This window comes from Canis lupus, chromosome 23 (assembly GCF_011100685.1).
Source record: "Canis lupus familiaris isolate Mischka breed German Shepherd chromosome 23, alternate assembly UU_Cfam_GSD_1.0, whole genome shotgun sequence".
Classification (NCBI taxonomy): domain Eukaryota; kingdom Metazoa; phylum Chordata; class Mammalia; order Carnivora; family Canidae; genus Canis; species Canis lupus.
This window is the reverse complement of record NC_049244.1, coordinates 33136158-33161081: the sequence shown is the minus strand read 5'-3', so window position 1 is coordinate 33161081 and position 24924 is coordinate 33136158. Positions and strand designations below refer to the sequence as shown.

The window sequence follows — 24924 nt, the reverse complement described above, 5'->3', positions numbered from 1 at the left end:
TTTGGTTGAAGTGACTGGTGAAAAAAGGTCAGTGACAGAATGAAGGCAGTCCTTATCACTTAGATTATACAATTTGCAAATAATTAGGGATTATAAAATGATGACATTTAAATTACATTGTTTGTTTTATTAGCTCCATTATCCCTGTAAAAAGAAACTTTGCATCTGTGATTGGGTTACTTGGTGTGTAGTTCAGATATAGTTAAATCAAAATAAACACTTGATGCTTGCTCTTTATTTTCCACTTTTCAAACTAATCCGCTGATTCACTGGCATCCTGAAATGGATTTTCCTCCCTCCCTCCCTCCCTTCCTTCCTTTTTTCATTTTCCTTCCCTCCCTTACATCATCCATTGGTTTGAACTTTTCAGATATACTTCATTCCATTGCACTTATTTATACATGCTCAGATTTTCTCATGTTTGTCGAGCAGGAGCCTCTTTAGGTTTGCTCCTGAGTCCCCTTAACACAGTCCTGATCTTTGGTTATTTCCTTGCTTTCCGGTATAACAAGGGAATCAAAACTCATCTTGCCTAATTTATGTCACAGATCTGGAATCAGTTATTTGAGATTCTTTGAACAGGAAATCGTTTTTCAGTACCATTATTTGAGTTCATTGCTACTGGGATTAGTCCCTTGCTTCCAGGCTTTTTCAGTGTGTCGTGCTAGGAAATATGTATATTTAACATGAAAACATGAATTCATCCTGATAAATCCAATTGAAATTCAAGTCTACAGGATTTTTTGCTTAACTTTATCTTACAACTTCTTTGTTCCTACTTAAAAACACACACACACACACACACACCCACACACCCACCCCAGATTCTCAAGGACATCTATCCCACAATAGACATCAACACTTTCTTTCTTTCTTTTTTTTTTTTTATTTATGTATGATAGTCACACAGAGAGAGAGAGAGAGAGAGAGAGAGGGCAGAGACATAGGCAGAGGGAGAAGCAGGCTCCATGCAGCGGGAGCCCGATGTGGGATTCGATCCTGGGTCTCCAGGATCACGCCCTGGGCCAAAGGCAGGCGCTAAACCGCTGCGCCACCCAGGGATCCCGACATCAACACTTTCATAGTAACTGTCCACACTATCAATGTGATTACTGGAAAACAAAACAAGGATGCTAGCATTAGTCAATTTTCTATGTTATAAAGTAAGTTTCTGAATTGTGTATACTTGATACACAATTAAAGTTACTTGCTTTTCATTTTTGGGGGCTTCCTTTAAAATTTGTTTGTTATATAATTATGTAAAATATTTACATGGTTTGAAAGTTAAAAGCTAAAAACAAATTAAACCCAGAATAGTCCTTTCCCTTTTCACTTTGTTCAGTCTCTCCTTTTCAATAAGGTTGAAGGTCAATTTTTTTTAACCTTACACTTTATTCTTTTAAGTGCATACATATGTATCTCTGTACATATTCATGTCCCCTACATCCTGCCTTAAATAAAGTCAAGGTACTCAGAATTCCTGTATTAGGTAGAAGGTTAGATTTCATAATTACTGGTGTTTTGTCTTTTTTTTCAATTAATGATAATTACTAGATTAATTACTAGATCAATTAATGATAAGATACTAGAACATTTTTGTCACTGGTAAAATTTCCATTGTGTCCACTTACAGTTAGTCCCTGTTCCTCGTCCCAGCCATAGGCAACCACTAGTTCTGTTTTTCTGTATTTCTAGACATTTTATATAAATGAAATAATCCAATAATGTCCTCTCTTGCATCTGGCTTCTTTCACTTAGCATGCTTTTGAAGTTAATCATATTGTATTGTAGCATGTACCAATAGTTCTTTTAATTGCCAAACAGTATTCCATTTATGAATATACTACATTTTGTTTATCTTCTCACCAGTTGGACATTTGGATTGTTTCCAGTTTTCGTCTATTGTGAATAATGCAGCTATGCATATTTCATATTCATATGGACATATATTTTCATTTCTTTTTGAGGAGGTTACTAAGAGCAAAATTGCTGGTTTGTAGGGTAAATGTATGTTTAACTTTTTAAGAAACTACCAAGCTGTTTTCAAATGTTACTATGCTTTTTATATTCTCACCAGTAACACAGAAGGGTTCCAATTTCTCCACATCTTTCCCAACTGTTGGTATACTGTCATTTTGAATTTATCCATTCTAATAGGTGTGGAGCAGTGGTAAGGTTTTACTTTTCTTCTGATACTGAGCATATTTTCATTTGCATATTAGACATTGATTTTTTTTTTTTGGTGAAATCTTTATTCAAATCTTTTGCCCACTTTTAAAATTGTCTTTATTGATCTGTAGGAAATGTTTTTAGTATGTCATGTTATAAGCCCTTTATCAGATAAATGATTTACAAATTTTTTTCTCAGTCTGTGGATTATCTTTTCATTTTAATGATGTTTTATGAAGCACACATTTTTAGTTTTGTGAAATCAATTTTACAACTTTTTTCCTTTCACAGATTGTGCATTGATGTCACATCTAAACTTTGCCCAACCCAAAGTCATGGTTTTCTTCTGTGTTTTTCTTTTAGAGTTTAGGTCTTATATTTGGGTGTCTGTGATCCATTTTGAGTTAATATTTGTGCATGTTGTGAGGTAAGGATCTAATTAGTAGTAGGTTGGTTGTTTTTTTTTGCATTTGGATATCAAATTGTCCCACATGATGTGTGGAAAATACTCTTCCTGTTGAATTATCTGGGCACTCTTGTCACACTAATCAGCTGAACATAAATGTGAGAATTTCTTTATGGACCTCTGTTCTGTTCCACTGATTTATATGCTTATCCTTTTGCCATTACCACATTGCTTTGAGTACTATAGCTTTAAAAATGATTTTGAAATTTGACAATGTAAGGCCCTCCAACTTTGCTTTTAAAAAACTGTCCTGGCTATACTAGGTCCTCTGATTCCATAAGAATTTTAGAATTAATCTATCAGTTTCTTTAAAAAGCCACCTGGGATTCTCATAAGGATTACATTGAATTTATAGATCAGCTTGGGGTAAAGTGTCATCTTGTTTGTGGCCTTTCTGTTTAATCTGGCCTTATGCAACCTTAGCCTAGTAAGAACTGAGCTATTGCCTTCTCCAGCTGGCTAGCCTCTGAGAGGTCACCTTCAACGATCATGTTTCTGGGGCTCTGTATCATCCTCTGCACTAAATGGTCCTCACAGGGTAACACTGATGGTGCTGGGTGGTAGGGGAGAACTGGGCAGCCCCAAACTAGAACACCATAGATTCTCACCATCGTTACCTGAAATTGAGCAGTTTTTCAAACATAAATGCTTCTCAAATGTTTTTATGTGAAACATTGTGAAATGACTCGTTTTGTCAAAAATTTTCAGGTTTATAGTTGCTTTTAAGGGAGGGTTTGCTAATTTCACTTGGCTGTAGCGTGAAGTATCTTCTTTCCCATGCCTGAGTCTTAATTACATAATTTTGTATGAGAAACAGGTGCTACTTTGAGTTTATTACTAACTATTTGTCCTGAATTGGGAACCAAGAACAGTTGCTTCTTTGTGGAGGAGGTTGGGAATAGAGACTGGATCTGGTTGCTTTCTCAATTTCCTGGTACATAATCTACACAAGTCATTTATAATTTGGGAGACCACTTTCACTTTTACATGATATTGCTGTACTTAGGATACTTGGGGTTTATGACTAGGGTCATTGTATATTTTGTCAGAAGAATTTAAATCTGGTAGTATGCCTTTTTTTTTTCCTTTTGTGTGTTCAAATATAATTCTTTTTTGTCATTGCATTGATTTTCTGTAGGAGAATTGGAGTTTAATGTATTACTCCCCTTTTTTTCTTTTGATAAATGAATATAGCTCTTTTATCATAATTACATTTCAGTCTTAGTATTACGATAAGTGTGGATCTAATAAAATGGCTTGAAATTATACTTTTTTTGGTGAAGATGCCTTTGTACTGATTGATATCCTTAAACTATGTTTAAGGAGAGTAGGGACTAAGTGTCTCTTGCTCATATCTTTTTTTCCAGTGTTTAATAAAAAACAGTATGATTTTCTCAGTGCAATATAGCATTACTGTGCTGTGTTAGGTTGAGTTTCCAAGGGTTTTAAGCCAAGTTTGTGCTTTTGGTGACTGATCTTCAACTCTTTATAGCCTTTGGAGAAGAGGATAAGAAAGTGGACCAGAACGTACTGTTTGGGAGAGAAACACAGAATCAAGGAAGATTCTGGTTTGAGATAAAAGAATGGGGAATATGGCATGGAAGTGAAGTGCACTATTGAGTATTTTTCCATTTCCTGTAAGATATGTTTTTTGTTATCTGGTCTGGTGAGTTTAACCCATCTCAATTTTACACAGATTACTTAAAATCTCATCTTAACTTCAGTATATGAAATCATAAATTTATTTTACTAAAATCTTTGCTTTCCTCCTTTTTTCCTCTTAGGACATTTGCTACAAGATCCTATTGCACCCACCAACTCCACCTGCCAACATTATGTCTGCAAACCTTGTAAAGGCAAGAAAATGATGATGAAACCTTCATGTAGCTGGTGCAAAGACTATGAGCAATTTGAGGAAAACAAGCAGTTAAGCATCCTAGTGAACTGCTACAAAAAACTATGCGAATATATAACACAGACTACATTGGCACGGGATATAATAGAAGCAGTCGACTGTTCTTCTGATATTTTGGCTTTGCTTAATGATGGATCATTGTTTTGTGAGGAGACAGAAAAACCCTCAGATTCATCCTTTACTTTGTGTTTAACACATTCCCCTTTACCTTCAACCTCAGAACCCACAGCTGATCCTCAAGCTAGTTTATCTCCAATATCTGAAAGCACCCTCAGCATTGCTATTGGCAGTTCTGTTATCAATGGTTTGCCTACTTACAATGGGCTCTCAATAGATAGATTTGGTATAAATATTCCTTCACCAGAACATTCAAACACAATTGATGTATGTAACACTGTTGACATAAAAACTGAGGATCTGTCTGATAGCTTGCCACCTGTCTGTGACACAGTAGCCACTGACTTATGCTCCACAGGCATTGATATCTGCAGTTTCAGTGAAGATATAAAACCTGGTGACTCTCTCTTACTGAGTGTTGAGGAAGTGCTCCGCAGCTTAGAAACCGTTTCAAATACAGAGGTTTGTTGCCCTAATTTGCAACCTAACTTGGAAACCACTGTATCCAATGGACCTTTTCTGCAGCTTTCTTCCCAGTCTCTTAGCCATAATGTGTTTATGTCCACCAGTCCTGCACTTCATGGGTTATCATGTACAGCAGCAACTCCGAAAGTAGCAAAATTGAATAGAAAACGATCCAGATCAGAAAGTGACAGTGAGAAAGTTCAGCCACTTCCAATTTCTACCATTATCCGAGGCCCAACGTTGGGGGCATCTGCCCCTGTGACGGTGAAACGGGAGAGCAAAATTTCTCTTCAACCTATTGCAACTGTTCCCAATGGAGGCACAACACCCAAAATCAGCAAAACTGTACTTTTATCTACTAAAAGCATGAAAAAGAGTCATGAACACGGATCCAAGAAATCTCACTCAAAAACCAAGCCAGGTATTCTTAAAAAAGACAAAACAGTAAAGGAAAAGATTCCTAGTCACCATTTTATGCCAGGAAGTCCTACCAAGACTGTGTATAAAAAACCCCAGGAAAAGAAAGGGTGTAAATGTGGGCGTGCTACTCAAAATCCAAGTGTTCTTACATGCCGCGGCCAACGCTGCCCTTGCTACTCTAACCGCAAAGCCTGCTTAGATTGTATATGTCGTGGCTGCCAAAACTCCTATATGGCCAATGGGGAGAAGAAGCTGGAGGCATTTGCTGTGCCAGAAAAGGCCTTGGAGCAGACCAGGCTCACTTTGGGCATTAACGTGACTAGCATTGCTGTGCGCAATGCTAGTACCAGCACCAGTGTAATTAATGTCACAGGGTCCCCAGTTACAACGTTTTTAGCTGCCAGTACACACGATGATAAAAGTTTGGATGAAGCTATAGACATGAGATTCGACTGTTAAATCAGTGGGTCTTTAAACCTACCTCTGGTAGGGAAATAGCTACAGTTTTACGGCAGCTATGGTTTTGTTGGTTTAACTTGCCGGAGCTCCTGCATATAGATCACTTGTATCAAGTGTTTTCATTGCTAAGTTATATGTGTTAGTGTCGGGGAAATAGTTTGCAGATAATGGAGGAGTAACCCTACAACTATATGTCCTTAGTTCTTACAGAACCTCATAGTTTGAGAACAAATGCTGATGCAACTGATTTATACAAAATGAACTTTGGCAAGGAAAATAACATTAACCTCATTGTTTATGGTCATGCTTTGTGCATAATCAAAGTTTATGATTAAATGTAAGGAAGTGGTATCTAGTCAGTCCATAAAGATTGTGCTAATTTTTTGTGAAAAAGTAGCCGTTAGTTCAGGAGACTCAGTGCTGCCTTCAGATGCCATTGATGCTTCTCCTGTTGAAAAGCTGATGTGTCCAGCTCAACCTTTGTGCTGACATAATACCATTTCTGATCATGAAAATTGGCTACTGGTGTATGTAGCAGTTCTTAAATCAGCAGTATTATGATGAAAGAAAATTTGCCCCTCATTAGAATGTTGAAATCTGTATTTTAAAAAGTGAACAAACTGAAATTCTGTCAAGACTGCAGATATTTAGCTTTTTATGCTATAAAACTCTTCTGACTTTGAGTAATAACTTTTATAGTTATGTCTGACTCATTTCTAGGGAAAAGAATTTGAAGTCCTTCACTTTTAGCAATGTTATAATTAATAAATGAAGTGGAGAAGAGCAGTCTTATTCTGAAGGTAATTGAATTTAGACTGTAGGATGCGACAGAATTTTAAAAATTATAAAAATTTTTATTTAGAAATTGGGATTTATTTAAAATAATTTTGAAATAATGCCCCCAAACCTCTCCAGATTTATGCATTATATTTATTGCTATTGGCCACTTCTTTGATTTTTTTTTTTTTTTGTTTCCTCTAATAGTTTCACAGACTTTATTTTTGAATATGCTCCTTTTCTCTTTTTTGGGGTGCTATTCTTTATGAAGGCTTCTTTATAGAGGCCAAATAAAAATGCGTTTTTATGAAGCCTGTGCATTTAGGTAGATTTGAAGCTAGGAGGATTTTCTTTAGAATGCTCTTTTGCATGTAAAGCACAAACTGTTTCAGTTTAAATGCCTGTCTTCCCTTTAATTTTTATGGGGAAGACAAGTGAGTCACAAACATTCTGTTGAAGGGAAATCTAGTCAGTTGCTTGAAAGAGCACAGCCCAAATAAAACAAGGACTGACTAGGTTGTAAAGAAATGACCTTATGATTTAAAAGAAGAATTGCTGCTTTGACAGTGCTTATTTAAAGAAAAATACTGCTGGAAAATTTCCAATTTCTACTACGTTCACCGTCTCTCATGAGATCTGACATATGTTGAAGTTATGTTTTGATTTGGCACACAGCATGTTCAATGATGGTTACTCACCTAGTACAAGACACGGAGAAGAAACCTTGGACACAGAGCAGATGACACCTCCTTCTGTTTTGTAGTGTATCCTGGTGTCATTTTCTGTGAATGTGGTCAGGTAGAATTGTTTCTGTTGTTGTTGGGCGCCTTTTTTTTTTTTTTTTTTTTTTTTTTTTTTTTGTCTCTTGGTGGGGTGGGGGTGGGCTAAAGCCATAGGAAGAAAAATGTGATGTATGTGTCCAGTATGTACTATTTTGTTTTTGTTTTGCAAGAAGAGTTGAACTATTTTTGATAACAAGAGTAAATGGTGGAAAATGCTTCTTAGTTGTCTTGTCTTTATTTGCTTTCCAAGATTTGGAATTTTATTTAATTCCTCTAAGTGTTAGCAGTGTCTTATGAAACATGTATTTGCCTAAAGTTTGTAACAGTTTTGTGTTGAACCCAGATGCCCTGCTATATATAAACTTGTAAAATCTGTTCTTTATTCACTAATGATCACTGCAAAGATGACTAGAAATGAGACTGTACACATGGATGATTAGGATATATTTTGCAAATCTCCCAAATTTTCCTAATATTATGATCTTAAAATTCAGAGTACTTTATTGCTTCCCAAGTTTGATAATTTTAGTTTTGTGTTTTTTTGATGCATGGGAGCTTGGCAATATAGACAAAGCGGAAATCGTTAGTATGTGAGGGCCTTGATTGTTATGTAATATTGCCAATGATGAATTCAGGTTGTTTTTAGCACAAGTTTCTCTTTTTTATGCTGGTATTCTCACTGCCACATTTTTGGAAACCTGTATTACACCTTAAATCTATCAATAAATGTTAGTTTTCTAATTCTATGTTGTAGAATACTGAGGAGTCTGGGATAGTATGCTCTGAATGGCCTATATTATATACATTTGGGGGAGAATAGTGCCTTGAGTTTTGCATTGTTTTTCTTTATACCATGAGTTACTTAGGAATGCTGACCAATGGCTGATTAGGGATGAGGAAGAAATTATTACTGTAGTAACTGGATTTACTTTATCAGGGTTTGAAACCATCAAAACAATAACAGCTTTTAATATGTACATCTTCAGTTGTTCTTTGAATCTTTGTTAACATACACAAATGATAGAAGTGTTAGAACTGGCAATTTATCTTTTTGGTTAGATTCATTAAGTCTGCATTTCTGTGCAGAACTATAATGTGGTTCTGGGATAAAGAATTCGTTTTATTTTACTGTGTTCTTAGTATTCTTGAAACAACTCTATGGTGACCTTGCTGAAGAAAAGCAGTTTTACAACGGATTAAAAACAAAATTTCTTTTCCCATAAGTTACAAATAAGAAATGCTTTAGAAAATACTGAGTTCAAAGTACAGTGTCAGAATCTAATACTTGGAATGATATATTAACTTTTCTCCTTCCTTTTCTAAAAAATTGAGTTTTAGATACCCAAATAATAATCAGTTACACATTCTTTTAAAAGAATACATTATATCCAAGGCTAAAAAGTATACAAGGCTCAAGTCCCTTTTGATCCCTCTGATTCCCAATTTGTAGTCCTCTTTCTTATTCTCCCCGAAGGAAATGACTTCTCAGTTATGAGGTGGTATTATCTTCCTTTATAATTTGCCCAGGAGTTCAAAGAGTTATTCTTTGAAACTCAAGTTTGTTTACAGTGTTAACTCTTTCAACTCTTTCAAACATAAAGACGAAGTGCAAGTGTGAATAAAACCAAAAGTGTGTAGTAGATTATCTTAGTGAACATGGTTCATATTTGACAACTTGTCTCTTTATTTAGTTTTGCAAAAAGGGAAAAACAAAAACAAGTTAAATCATGCAGGTTTCTCCACCCAAACACACTTCTGTAACATTTCCAAAAATTGAGCAAATGACTTACCTCATTTGATTAATCTAGAATTTTATATAAACACTTTGAATTGTACACAATGACATAGATAAGATGCAGAGAAAATACACAGAATTTCATTAGTTTGATTACCTGGGCAATTAATGTTATGTTACGCTGTGAAACTCATTTTTCATTGAATAGCATTAAGACCATGATAACCCTCAATTTAATTTTTATCAAAGAGCCTGGGTTATTGTAAAAACTTGGAATTTCCAATTGGGCAGTAGTGATTTTATTCAGTGAGATCTTTACCAGAAAGTCAAATATATACTGTTCTAGTTTCTCAATTCACATTTCTTGCATTCAATTCTTAAGAAAGGACTACAGTGAAACACTTATGTCTGAAAATATGATACTCTGGGTAACCTAAATTAAAATAGCTTTATCTTAAATGGAATGATACTGGTAGGTGTTACTTTTTATAATTATGGACATTTGAAACCAAATACAGACCAAAGTAAAAGCAAGAGGATTTCAGTAAGGAGACACAGGTAAAAAGATAAAAGCCAAATAGTATTAAAAATCAAATGTGTATTAGAAATTTGAATTTTTATATTTTGCTGATGAGTCTTAGTTTAGATCATTATGGATAATAAAACCTTTAAGCCATACCTGGCTTCTAAAAAAGGTATGTTAAATATTTTATCTGAAATTTAAAAAAAGTAATTGGTTTCTCTCCCTGGTAAAGGGTGGATAGAATAGATGGTAAATTTTGTGTATCACAAATACTTGTAATCCTAATTTACTAGTGTGTTTAGATTATTACATGTAGTGTTTCCTAAAAATTTAGTAATTTTTTAAGCTTTTAATTTGTGAACTATTAGATAACAAATTTTAATATTTATCACTTTTCTGTAACCATTAAAAGATTAATTCTGATCATGAAAGGTGAAATAACAGGCAATGGAGAATACTGACAAGAAGAACTACTGTTATACCAGTTGATGGTACATTTCCTAAATTGCCCTTATCTCTGTTTTTGCCTATCATAGTCCAAGGTTTGATTATTTCTTTTTTTGACTTTGACATCAGGAGAGGAACCAAAGCAGGGTGGCAAGGGCAGCAATTCTGACATTCAAGACTAGTGGTTAAAGCAAAAGACCCAGAGGAAAAGGTGATGACTTTGACAGAGATGGATGTTAAAAGTTTCTTGGGGGTTTCTTTTGCTTACACTATTAGAAGTGTCCATCTTTTTTCATAGTTTATTTTCAGTTTTATCTTTAAGGATATTGCAGGATTTGGGTGCACTGTGACTCGCTGGAAAAAAATGTAGAATTCTGTAATGAACACACTATAGTACAGATGAAATCGGTTTCCTTTATGAGTGGTATCACTGCTTTCTTCCATTCTTTTGATAAATATTGAGGTGATGGAATATTTAAATAGTAGTTCCTTTTCAACATGAAGGGATAATGTTTACATTTGAGGCTCTTACTGTTGGCTTAATCTAATATTCAGTGATGAATACATCTATTCGAATATCACTAAGTCTTCAAGTAGGCCTTCTGATGGGAAGTATAGATGGGGCGTCAACTAATTTGGAGTTAATGAGTCATTCAGTAATTCTCCACAGATTGTTAGAGAAGTTAAAAGGAAATTTTTTTTTCAAGTATGAGTCAAATTCTGTACTTAGAAGTTTTTCATTATATTTTATATAAGATCCACAGTCAAGATGGGGAGAGATTATTCAGAGCTTGCCAAGATTGGAAGGCCCAGTGGTTACAACACCTGAGGATGTAAAGTGACTAGCAGTTTGGCAGGTCATTGTGAAATTACATTAAACCAAATAAGTTCAAGATCTTTGAACTCCAGTACACATATTAAAAAGTCTCTGAGATGTTTTGGCAGTGCTTTTATTACCAAGTCACTTCTGGAGGCCCTTAACTGCTTTTTTAAGTTCCAGAATTTTTTTGACTCAAGTTTTCTGCAAGTGAAAGTTTCTTCTGGGTTCCATAGGAGCCCTGAGGGGCCTCAGGGATATTGGGCAACAGAGGCAACTCCTCTGCAGAGAACTGTGCTTGGCACTGTCCCCAAGAGATCCTTGGTACATTCAGGGGTGAAGAGTGCTGATTCACAGACTTTGGAAGGTGATGTATATCATTGTATTTGGAGGAAAACCTCTGTAGTAGAAGGTTTGAGGCAAATTGGAGGAGTCTCCCAAATTATGTGTATCCAGACCTATTGCTTAAAAATGTTTTTAAAGTTCCTCGTGCAGATACACACTTGCAGAAATCAAAGCCTTTAAAAAGCAGTATGCAAACGAGCATCTCCACAAGAAAAAGACATTTAAAATACGTATCTCTCTTTCACGTAGACATTGGCAGCTACTCTTCATCCACTGATTGAAGCTTTCCACATTTCTCTGAAAGGCTTGAGGTTACTGTTTTACTTTTATTGCCTTTGTTTCCAATTTCAGAGGGAGAGGCAGGTTCCTCTGTTTCATAATCTTCAAAGGAGCTGAAAGAACAAACAAGTGAGTTACTGATTTTTTAAAAAATTTCAATGTTTGGGTAGGAATCAATATGGCAAACTAGGGACTGAAGACCACCAGCTTGCAAAAGTAGCCTCAGTTGTTAAATGTCAGCTATAAACAACTAAGCCATCCTGGAGGAGAAAGTGCTTCCACCTAGAACAGCAAACATTCTCCCTGTTTAAAGCCCAGGTTCATGTGCTGTATCCAGCTTTCCTAGGAGGGCTGGTGGGAATGAAAGCATTGCAGGTTAGGCTATAGTGGGGAGGGTGTGCGGTCCATAAAGTACAAGCTTTATATGAATGCCTTCTATGCAGTGGGGAGCCTTCTCACCTCGCAAGTTGCTTTATAGCTTCTCTGGTTTCCAAGAAGTACATTTTGATGTGTAAGTATATACACAGAGCAGATTAAAGCCCATTCATGGATCTCCTATTCCTTACCGAACTTCCCAGCATAGTCCCTTTGCTTATTCCTCTTAAAAGTTATTGGTATCCCCTGAGTTCCATTACTTCCAGGCTGTCCCTGAGGGTGGCCTTAGGCAGGGATGATAAAATATTTTACCTAGTAGGAATGATGGCTGCTTGAAAAAATAAATTGATAAATATGCTGAGGTTACATCTGGACCCAGAAAAATATACATGATAATTACAAATGTCTGATAGAGATTTGGTATCACCAGCTTAATCTTTTCACCCAGTTCATTGCAAGGACTTTACACAGTATGTGCAGAAACTTCTGGACATATAGTCCTTTCATCAAAAAGGCCAGCTAATGAGGAAATCTATGTTGAAGCAGGTATGCCCAGTAGTAGAGGCGGTACCTATTGAACTTTATTTTCAGAGATTTATTTAAGAGCATGAGTAAGCACTAGTGTGTGTGTGTGGGGGGGGGGGGGGCAGGGGCAGAGGGAGAGGGAGAAGCAGGCTCCCCAGGCTAAGCAGGGAGCCTGATGTGAGGCTCGATCCCAGGACCCTGGGGTCAGGACCTGAGCCAAAGGGAGATGCTTAAAGGACTGAGCCACCCAGGTGCCCCCGCTATTCAACTTTCCAACACATTTTTGAATAGACAATAGACAATGTTAAAAACAAAAAACCTATCTGATGTTTGGAAAACTCACCCTTGGGTACCAACTTGTAATCCTATCAAAAATTATTTAACAACTTCATTTTGTAGAAATATCCCATTCTATACTTGTTTCTGTTCCATTCTTGCATAACCTTGAGGCCTCAATGTAACCAGCATCTGCTGGAGGAGGCATTAACGAGGGTAACTACTGTAACGGCAGTGAGGCAGGGTTGATGGTCAAGCCTCCATTTCTGGAACAAAATTCCCAAAAGTTAATTCTAGCAATGCAGTGTCAGATACTGTGACTGCTTATTTCCTGTCAAGAGTGGAAGACATTTTCTTCCTCTTGATGCTCAAACTTACTGTCTGAGCCCTCAGGGTGTTAAACATTTTAGTGCAGATCTGCAAATAAGTTAGGCCTGAACTGAGCCAAATGCTAGGAATACAATGGTGAAAAAGAACTAGCTGCTTCCTCACAGAGCTTGTAGCCTAATGGAGGCCATCTGGAATAATGGTTAAGTGTTTTATAGCTTTAGAGCATGGGCTTTAGAAAAGTCAGGTTCCAATCTCAGTTTGATCACTTAATGTGATTTTGGGCATGTTACATAACCCTTCTGCATCAGTTTCCTCAACTAATGAGTTAATAGCAGTTCCTACCCTCCAGGGTCAAGTGGACATTAAATCATAAACTCATGAAAAATGTTATTTGCTATTCTCATGATTGAGAATTGCTGGGGCCTACTAGAACAAGATGGTGACACCTAATCCTGTGTTGGAGGGGCAGAATCAGGGTCACATATTTTATGTATGTCCATTTGTGAATGTAATTTTTACAAAGGAATTTTTCTTCCCACTGTAGTCTCATACCAGAAGCGGGATTTCTAGTAATGGATTTTAATCCAGCCTAGTACACAAAAATATTCTCAAGCCCTGTGGGTCGGTTAGAGTGGAATGCCACCTGAATTTTTTTCATACTTTCAAGGCACCAAGAGCAGTACTATGCACAAAGACTTTGGAGGAATCTTCTGGATTGAGGGAGTTCATTCAGAACCTTTTATCAGTGTTTGGAGACTTATACTCTTATCTCAATGTTTCCAAATGGGGGTGATTTGTTCCTCCTGGGGACATTTGGCAATGCCTGGATGCATATTTGTCATAACCGGGTGGGTCCTCCTGGCATCTAGTGGGTTCAGGGATGCTGCTAAATATCCTACAATGTGCTAGATGACAACTCACAGCAGAATAATCCATCTTAAAACAGTACTGTTCACAAACCTTGCTCTACCTCTTGCCCCTTCAGTGTCAGTACATCCCAGGATTCTGGATTAAGCTCTTCTCATTTTGTATTCTCTTGGACAGTCTTTCTTAAAGCTTTATCCACCACTTGTTTACCTGTGGTTTCTAAATGTACATATCCAGCCTAAGCTTCTTGCTAACCTGGAGACTGCCATGTATCCAGTTGCCTAGTCTCTATGGCTTTTCCATCATGGCAATATATATAAAGTTGAACTCATCCTTCCCACACCCTTGGCTCTACCATAATCTTCCCACTTAAAGCCAGAAATCCAGTAATCCCAAATTTCTCTTCCCTCCTCACTTGCCCTCCCTTCTTCAAATCCAGCCAGTCTCTTCTACCATTTACAATAATACATGGGCACATCTTGCCGCTCCCTCCCTATTGCCACTGATACAGTCCACAGCACTATATTTCATTGCTTGGATTATTGCAATAGTTTTCTAACAACTGGTCTTCCTGCCTTCACTCTTGTCACATACCCTCTGCCATTGTGATACCATGCTATCTACCTTGTCAAAATGGGTTACAGGCTTGGGACCTAGTGCCACTGTATGTGTTCTTCAGTGGCCTGCAGTGCCCTTACCCTTTGGTTAACTTATGTTCATCTTTTAATCTGAAATGGCATTTAAAAGGTCCCTCATTCCTAGTGCCTGAGTAACCACCATTTTCAAAAAAATTCATTTAAATGATCTCTACATCTGATGTAGGACTCAAATTCATGACCCCGAGGATCAAGAGTCACAAGCTCTTTAGGATGAGCCAGCCACGTGCTATATCCATCCCTCTGTATCAAGTAAGCTCCATACCCAGCATGGAGCCCAACGTGGGGCTTGAACTTATGACTCTGAGATCAAGACTTGAGCTAAAATTGAGCCACCCAGGCGACCCGTTAAATTTTTTTAAAATTCCAGTTAACATACAATGTAATATTAGTTTCAGGTGTACAGTATAGTGATTCATCACTTGTATACAATACCTGGTGCTCATCACGAAAAGCACTTCTTAATCCCCACCACCATCTTTTATTTAGATGCCTGCAAGGGCTTCCTTATTTGTCTCCCTGCTTCTCTTCTTTAACCACTACTGATCTGAAGATTACTATCCTCAAAAAATGTAAGTGGGATTATATTACTTCCTTAACTCTTTTTCAATAGCTTCCCGAGGACCTGCATGATCTGGGCCCTATCTTTACAGCCACATTTCTCTCTTTTCTCCTTATATTCCAGCCATACCAGTCTTTTAAAAAATGTCCTCAACACGTTTCCTGCCTCAGAGCCACTTATGTTTTTCTTCCTCTACCTAGAACATTTTTGCTCCCTGCTTTTTTCATACCTATTTCCTTCTCAACCTTTAGGCTCTCAACACCTCAGGAAATTTCTTTAGCACCTTAAATCGCAATTCTCTCTTCATTACTGATTTACGGTTTGTTTCCTTCACAATTATATAGTTGTCTTCCTCACTTGACTATAAAGTGTCCATTTTCCAACTCACTAATTTCATTGGGCTACATATAGTATAGTAACTGGCAGTAGGTGCTCAAAATGAATAAAAAGTGACTGTCCTAATGTGCATTGTGAAATGATGTGTCAAGTTGTCAGGGAAGGGTGGAGTAAAATGGTGTGTGTAGAGGTACTCTTGAAGTCACTGAAGTCAGAACTCTTAAGAGTCTAAACTTTATTCTGTTCTCTAGGAATTTCTGAAGGAGACAGTTAACATTCCTTCTAAATGGCCACTTCCAGGTTTACTTGTAGGTAACTGGGATTCCTCTGAGCACAACTGAAGGTTATTTTATGAAGTATTCTGTTAATTTAATTGGTTATTTCTGAATGAGTAGCAGGGTCAGAGGATTGAAGCAGAACTCCTACGGTTCACAAATAGTTCACTAGGAAGCTTAGTATTGAGAACAAATTATTTAACCTAGTATTAACATAATGTTGTTAGCATAAGGGAAAATAACGGGTATTTTTGCTAGCAGTATGTTTGCCGTTAGAAATCTGTTTCCCTAAGTAGTTAGTTCCCCTCAGATAAGCAATTTCTGGGCAAAAGTATTAAGGCTGGTTTTGCAGATTCTTGGAATAAATAATGACCGGCACATATATGGTCAAAAAAGGATTTGTGTGGTTTAAGGGTGTTGTCTGGGAATTGTGGTTTGATTCCATTTTTGGGATTCTATTTGTAGGGGTAAAGGGATAGAATATTTGATTTAGGGTTTGAGAAAATCTAAGACATATGCTGGCTATAAGCATAGAATGAAATGTTAAGTAGTTCTTTAATTTGGAGTCTTATAAAACTTTAGAAATAGGAGTGGATGAATCTTACTTTATAGTTTTAAATCTTAAATCACTTATATAAAATGGATTAACTGAAATTACATTACCTACAAAGTTGGATATTTGGTTTAGTGCATTGCCTTGTTGACCCATTCATTAACTAGAAAATCTTGTTTCAACTCTTGTTAAAGTTTGTTAATATACACCATCTACTTTCTTGCCTCAGAAGGTTGATCTCACTTCACGTTTGGTCTCTTGCAGTTCCCTAGGGTCATGAGCCCTCAATTGTTTATTCTTTTTTTTTTTAATTAAAAAATATTTATTTATTCATGAGAGACACACAGAGAGAGGCAGAGGCACAGGCAGAGGGAGAAGCAGCCTCCATGCCGGGAGCCCAATGTGGGACTTGATTCTGGGACTCCAGGATCACCCCTTGGGCCAAAGGCAGGGCTGAACCACTGAGCCACCTGGGCTGCCCCAATTGTTTATTCTTAGTCTGCATGTAGATAGTATAAAAATTTGGGTTAAATATATTTGAATCATGAACTTGGAGGGATAGGGTCTCATTCATTTTTATTACTAACCACAATGCCTGGCATTGAGTACCAGTGAATCTCTATTGAAATAAAATTGGGTTTTGTCTTGTTTTGCTGAGAGCCAGAAAAATTAAAACATGTTAAATTCAGGTCCATATAAAGCTGCTGTTTACTGAGGACTATTAAACATGATTCAGAACTATTCTACTTGTAAGATTATATCTCATGCTCTAGATTAATTCCTGTCATTGCTTCTTTCTCTCTTCTCATGTCGCTGTTACATACACACGTTACCTTTCCTTCCCCCACTGCTCCTCTGTTAAATTTTCCCACTTTGTTGAGGACAGTCAGGCTGCACACAACCCTTTACTCCACACTTGACTCTTACTCATTCCTAGAAGATGATCTAGTGGGTTTTGGGCTGGCCTTTGCCTACAGTACCTTATTTTCCAGTGTTGATGGAAGTAAATGTACAACTATTACAAAGAGTAATTCATAGACGTTTATATATAATATGAAGGAAAAAGCTACTTTTAAAAACATTCTGGAGTAAACAGTTCTACATTTTCTAAATGTCCAATAATAGAGAAGTGGATGTGAGTTATTGCTTGAGAAAACACTTCTGAAGCATTAAAAGTCATTCAGTAACATTCAGTGTCAAAAAGAAATACACTGGGATCCCTGGGTGGCGCGGCGGTTTGGCGCCTGCCTTTGGCCCAGGGCGCGATCCTGGAGACCCGGGATCGAGTCCCACATCGGGCTCCCGGTGCATGGAGCCTGCTTCTCCCTCTGCCTATGTCTCTGCCTCTCTCTCTCTCTCTGTGACTATCATAAATAAATAAAAATTTAAAAGAAAAAAAATACTCTAAAAGTGTAAATAATGGTTATCTCTGGATGACTGAACCAAGGGTGATTTTAATCTCTATTTTCCAATTTTTTTCCAAATTTTCCAATTTTTCTGCAGCAAGCCTCTATTTAGTAATCAAAGACATTCAGAATAAAAAAAGCAAATTGTGTTCAGTCTAGGTTAATCTGTTGGTGAAATACCAGAATATCCTGTAAGAAATGTTTTAAGATAACATAAAATATTCTTAACTAAAAATATGAAGTAATCATATATTTGCCAAATTGCCAGAAAGGTTTGTTTTTAATATTGTAGGTCTCAGCTTCCTAAGGTAAGGACCCTTTAGCCTGCTTTACATAATTTTTTTGTATTGCAGAATAATTTCTGCAATAATTTCTTTATTGAAAAATCATAAGAATGTTAATTATAAATTTGACATCCTAACCTGTTATCTTCATATAGGTGGCACACACAGTTGAATGTAACTAGTACCCTGTCTCTCTCGTTTCCCCTATCATTCATTACCTTGACTTTATACAAATGCTGTTAAATGTTGTGATCATGTCGTGTGCTAGATGTGATAATTCACAATGTTTGCAGCCTCAGTGTTTGCAGTCTTTCACCTCACTCATATCTGGAGTCATTAGTAGGTTATTATTAAAGGCTTTATTCAAGTACCAGCCTTGAATTAGGTGGTAGAGGTACCTGACAAAGTCTACCTATGATGTTTGTTAGATGGTAAAGTAGATGGGGAATTTCAGGTTGTTTTGGGAGGGTCAAGTTGTCTGGATTCTTGTAGTTATCCTGTAGTGAGGGTGGCTGTTGAATGTCTGTTGCCTTCTATGTCACTCAGTAAACATTTGCTAAGGATCTCCTACATCCCTAACATTTTGCCAGGTGCTAGGATTAAAAGATGAATAAAATTGTTCTTTGTGGGTGCCTGTCTTTGGGGGTTGCTCAGTTGGTTAAGTGACGACGGACTCTTGATTACAGCTCAGGTCTTGATCTCAGGGTTGTGAGTTCAAGTCCCAAGTTGGGCTCTGTACTAGGTGTGGAGGCTGCTTAAAACAAAAAACAAAAAACAAAAAACCAAATACCAAATAAAAAAATTGTTTTTCTTTGCCCTGGAGAAGCCCAGGTTCTTGTGGAAACACAAACAACTCCATTTTTCTCAGCACTTATATGCCTGACACCGTTGGATGCATTACAGATCTATAATTCTCAGTATAGTCCTGTTGTTTTATGCAGTATATTTACTGTGTGTCAAATGTGTGCCATGTACTGTGTCCTGGAAATGAAGGGAATAAGGTAGGTAGTGGAATGGTAATGTTACAGCTGATTAATTCTAGTTCAGAGAGGTTATGTAATTATGGCGACAATCACAGAAGTGGTAGTAACAATAGCCAATGTTCATTGATTACAGAGCTACTATCCCTAAGGGCAAAGTACAAGGATACTGTACACATTGTCTTAATTCTTTAAACAGCTTAGTGTGACAGGTGGTACCCTCATTGTATAGGTGATGCTGAGGCTTGGATGCCTGGGATTACACAGCTAGTTAAGTGAAAGAGCAAGGATCTGAAATTAATTAGGTTTGTCTAAGTCTAAATTCCATGCTCTTAGCCAATGATGTTATGTTGCATCTCTTCCCAAACAAGGAGTAGTAACAATAGTAATAGCTACTATTCATCAGGTATCTACTATGTGCCAGGTGTTTAGATATATTATCTTAGATTCTCACAACCATCTTGGAACATAGTTGCTGGAGTCTTCTGAAACTGAGCCTGAGGAGTCAGATAACCTGTCCAGCTGGTGAGTGGTAGGTAGAACCGGATCTGTCTGGCTCCTTTCTAAGCCTCTGCTCTTTCCATAGTACCAACCATTCTTTCTCCATTGCTAGTATCTGAATCTGGTATATTTTGTTTGACAGACTCACTCTGATGTATTTGTAATTCCTCTTGAGATGAAGCCCTAGGTGGTGTAACCCTGGGATTCTGGGTCTGGCCTTACTTTTGGACCTATCACTCAGCTATTAACTCTAAACAGGTCTTCCTTTTAAAACTTTAACATTCTAGTTCTCTATAGGCTGTGGCTGTTGTAAACCTTCTCTTCAGGACTTCATCACCCACATGTGCTCTATGGAGGTCTTATCTCCTATAACATGAGGAGTGTCCAGCAGAAGCCTCTCATACACACTGGTCAAATTTCATTACAGCTGGTCTCTGCATCTCCTCTCTTGACCCCTCCCTTTTTCTTCAGTCTGCGACCCTTTGCCTCTCCTCTCTCCTCTCCAGGCACAACCTGAGCACTACAACTGGAAAAAACTTGTTTGAGCCAGTTAGTTTTTCTCTTTAGCTGCCATCAGTTTTTCTTTTTAGAGTAACAAACTTCTAAGTGTTTATGCCTATCTTTGTTTTCTCCTTTCTTTTATAGCAGGTTACAAAACAGTATGTAATATAAATTCCATTTTTATAAAACATTATCTATTTGCATTGAAATGTCTGGAAGGGAAGAAAGGCTGTCTCTGAATGGTGGATTTTAAGTGAAGTTTTTTGTTTATCTGTATTTTCTACCTCTTCTGCTGTGAATACACCTATGTATTATCTATTTAAACATACTACCTATGTAAACATAAGGGAGATAACTTTTTTCCTATTTATTAAAGTAATACATGCTTGTTTTATGAACCTTATAAATTACAGACCAGTATAAAAAAACAAACTACTTGTAATCCCATGGCCCAGAGTTATGTTGTAGCCTTATCTTTAGCTTGCATATATAGATGTACACATTTGTAATGATGAAATAATTACAATTTTCTAACCCCCAGTGTGTTTTGTGTAAACACAAATTCCAATGTTTGCATAATATGACACTGTATACTGTGACTTATTGAGCCATTCTATTACTGTACATTTTTGTTACTTTGAATTTTTAAATATAGAATGACCAGTGACAAAAGCCAATTGTTTGGATAGAACAAATCTATTCAAATTTCTGATTATTTACAAACTAGAATTCTGAATCAAAGGGTATAAATTCAGGCTGTATATACTGTCAAATTACTTTCCAGGGAGGTTGGGCCAATTTGTTTCTACCAACAATATCTGAAAGTGTTTGTCTTACTGCATAGTGAGCCTAGAGTGAGATGGTACTGCAGTGTGCTTCCTCTTTGAGAAGAATTTTAAGAATACTTTAATTGCATCTCTCTGTTTTCCCTGCTTACTCAGGGATCCTATCGATCCTATCTGTGTTCACCAGTATCTGATAATGCTTAGTATACAGTAGAAATATAAACACATACTGAATTAATACTCTCTTTTAACAAATTATCTTTTAAAGAATTGCTGCCAGTTTCATAAGCTAAAAACTTTTTGACTCTTGCTTTTTTACAAGTTTTACTGAAATACAATTTACATGTAATTCACTGACCTTAAAGTTCAATGTGTTTTAGTAAATTTTTTTTTTTTAGTAAATTTTTACATTTGTGCAATCAACAGCACAATCTAATTTTATAACACTTTAATCCCTCCATCCATCCCACCTCTCCCTTGTGCCTGTTTGCATTCACTCTTATTTCTGGAACTAGGCAACTACTGATCTGTTTTCTGACTCTAAAATTTGGTCTTTTCTAGAAATTTCTTATAAATGGAATCATATAATATGCAGTCTCTAGTGTTTGGCTTCTTTTGCACAGAGTAGGATTTTTGAGAGACTCATCCATTGTATGTATTAGTTCTTTTATTTATTGAGGTATAATTGATACACAATGAATTGCTCATACTTACAGAATCTCACTTTTGTATATACCTGTAAAAGCATTACAACATTTAAGATCATGAAAATATCCATTCCCCTGCCTCCCAACCAAAGTTTACTCATGCCCCTCCATAATCACTGCTCCCTTTCTCAGGTAACCACTAATTTGCTGTCATGATAGATTAATTTGCATTTTCTAGAATTTTAAATAAATGGAATCAAATGGGTCACACATACTTTTTTGTTTAGCTTCTGTCATTTAGTTTGAGATCCATCCATATTGTGTTTATCAACAGTTCATTCTTCTCATTGCTGAACAGCATTCCATCTTATGTATATACTATATTTTATCAATTCACCAGTTTGATGTATATTTGGATCATGCCCAGTTTTGGGCAGCTATGAATAATGCTATAAACATTCATGTACAAGCCTTAGGGTGAACATTTTTCTTTGGCAGATTCATAGGAGTGGAACTGCTGATTCATCGGATAAGTGCATGATTACTTGTTAAGAAATTGCCAAACTCATCTAAGGAAGCTATATAATTTTACCTTTCATCAGTCCAGTGAATGAGGTTCCAGTTTCTCCATATCTTTGTTAACTAGTGATTTTAGTTGGTCTGATGTGTAGGTGGTATATTTCACTGTGGTTTTAATTTGCATTTTCCTAACGTCTAACAATGTAGAACATCTTTTCATATAATTATTTGCTGTTTGTATCTCTAATTTAGTTTATTCAGATCTTTTGTCTGTTTAAAAGTTAGGTTATTATATCTTTTTATTGTTGAACTATAAGAATTCATTATATTTTTGGGTATGAGTCCTTTATCAAGATGTTTTGGAAATATTTTCTCTTAGTCTCCATTTTCTTAATGTGCCTTTTGAAGCAATAGTTTTTAATTTTGAAGGAAATCCAATTTGTCAGTATTTTTTATTGCTCTTGCCTAACCCAAGGTCAAATTGATTTTCTCCTGTTTTATTCTAGAAGCTTTAAGGTTTCTCCTCTCACATTTAGGTCTTTTATTCATTTTGAGTTCTTTTAATACATGGTATGAGGTATGGATTTTGGGAGGTCTTTTTTGGGTGGCATATGGGTATCCAGTGATTTTAACAAAATTTTTGAAAAGATCATTCTTCTTCACTGGTTGAAAATTAATAATTGGCCATCCATATTGGGTCTATTTCTAGGGTGTCTTAATTGATCTATTTTTATATATGCCAATGCTACAATGTAATTGTTTTATAGTAAATTTGAAATCAGGCAACCTGATCCTTCAGTTTTGTTCCTTTAAAAAAAAAGAGTTTGGCTATTCTGGGTACTTTGCATTTCTACATAAATTTTAGGATGAATTTACGAATTTCTACAACAAAAACCTGCAGGGATTTTAATAGGGAATTCATTAAATCTGGATTTGGAGGAACTGACATTTTAACAGTACTTAATTTTCTAATCCAATTTAGATCAGCATCGTTTTTGCAGTTTTCAGTGTACAAGTATTATAGTTCTTTGGTTATATTTATTCTTAAATATTTTGTTCCTTTTGATACTAATATGAACGGAATTATTCTTTTTATTTGAATTTCCCTAATGGATTGTTCACTGTACATGGAAATACAACTAATTTTTGTATATTGAACTTATATTCTGAGGTCTTGCTAACTACTAACTCATTAGTCTTGGTAGCTTTCAGGTAGATTCTTAGTATTTTCTGCCTTCAAGGTTACATAATCTATGAATAGACAGTTTTACTTCCTCCTTTACAATCTGAATACTTTGAAAGTCTTTTTCTTGTCTTACTGCAGGAGATAGGACACTCAGTTACAATGCTGAATAGAAATGATGGATAGAAACATCTACTTTGTTCTTGATCTCAGGGGGAAGGCATTCAGTATTTCACCATAAGAATGATGTTAACTGTAAATGCCTCTTAGCCAGTTAGGAAAGTTCTCTTCTATCCTTATATGGGTGAGAATTATTGCGATTGGATGTTGGATTTTGTCAAATGCTGTTTTGTGTGTCCATGTAGATGACTGTGTGTTTTTTGCCACTTATTAATATGGTATATTAAATCAATAGATTATTGGATGTCAGTCAGCCTTCTGTTTCTGGGATAAACCCCACTTACAGTATATAGTCTTTTTTTATATGCTGCTGGATTTGATGTGCTAATATTTTATAATAATTTTTGTATTGATGGCCTTGAGGGTTGTTGGTTTGTAGTATTCATTTCTTCTGGTATTTTTGTCTGGCTTTGGTATCAAGGTAGTATTGGCTTTATAAGACAAGTTTGGAAGTGCTCCCTCTTACTGTTAGTTTATGAAAGTCTTTGTTAAAGACTGGTATTATTTTTTTCCCCTTAACTATTTGACAGAATTTATCAGTGAAATCATCTGGACCTAGACTCTTCTTTTGGTAAAGACTTCTAATAATCAGTTCACTATCCTTACTTTGATATAGTCTATTCTGATTTTCCATTTCTTCTTGAATCAGTTTTGGTAATTTGAGTCTTTCTAGGATTGTCCTATTTCATCTAAGATGTGAAATTTATTGGGAAAAGTTCATAATATTTCTTTATAATTATTCAAAGTTCTGTAGTGTCTATAGTGATGCCTCCTCTATTCTTGATTTTGTTAATGTATGCCTCCTCTTTTTTTCTTGATCCAGATAAAAATTTACTTTAAAAAAAAAATCTTTACAAAGAACCAACTTCATGTCTCAAGAATTCTTTAATATTGTTTTCCTATTTTCTATTTCATGGATTTCTACTCTGATCTTTATTTTCTTATTTCTACTTATTTTGGATCTGGTTTGCTCTTTTTTTCTAGCTTCTTAAGGTAGAAGTTTATATTATTTGATGTGAGTTAGACCTTTCTGAGGCTTCTCTAAACATTGCTTTAACTGCACCTCATACATTTTCATATGTTCTTTTATTTTCATTCATTTCATGATAATGATAAAGTTCCCGGTGGTTTCTTCTTTGACTCATGTGTCTTTGGAAGTATTTAATTTCCAGATATTATGGGATTCCCAGATTCCTGTTATTCATTTCTTCTTTAATTTTACTATGTCAGACAACATACTTTATTTACTGTAATCCATTTGAATTTATTGGATCTTATTCACTTATCATATGGTCTGCCCTAGAGGAGCTTCACATGCACTTGAAAAAAAAATGCAGATTTGCTGCTGTTTTGTGGAGGGTTTCTCTGTAGATTTATTTGGTATAATATACTGTGTTGTTCTAGTCTTTTGTATCCTTATTGTTTCTAGTTCTATCAGTTACTGAAAGAGGAATGTTGAAATCTCCA

At 36.1% G+C, this 24924-nt stretch overlaps 2 protein-coding genes across 8 annotated transcripts in view; one reads left to right on the top strand and one right to left on the bottom strand.

Moving 5' to 3' along the window:
* MSL2 (MSL complex subunit 2) overlaps positions 1-8316 on the top strand; it is a 34965-nt gene extending 26649 nt beyond the window's left edge. For all 3 annotated transcript variants that reach the window (XM_038570959.1, XM_038570960.1, XM_038570958.1), the window contains one exon: positions 4420-8316. In XM_038570959.1, coding sequence (XP_038426887.1) covers positions 4420-6011 — 1592 coding nt within the window. In that variant the 3' untranslated portion in view covers positions 6012-8316. The remainder of the gene's footprint in view (positions 1-4419) is intronic.
* Positions 8317-9217: 901 nt separating this feature from the next.
* PPP2R3A (protein phosphatase 2 regulatory subunit B''alpha) overlaps positions 9218-24924 on the bottom strand; it is a 190975-nt gene continuing 175268 nt past the window's right edge. For all 5 annotated transcript variants that reach the window (XM_038570952.1, XM_038570954.1, XM_038570953.1 and 2 more), the window contains one exon: positions 9218-11829. In XM_038570952.1, the coding sequence (XP_038426880.1) occupies positions 11697-11829 (133 nt within the window). In that variant the 3' untranslated portion in view covers positions 9218-11696. The remainder of the gene's footprint in view (positions 11830-24924) is intronic.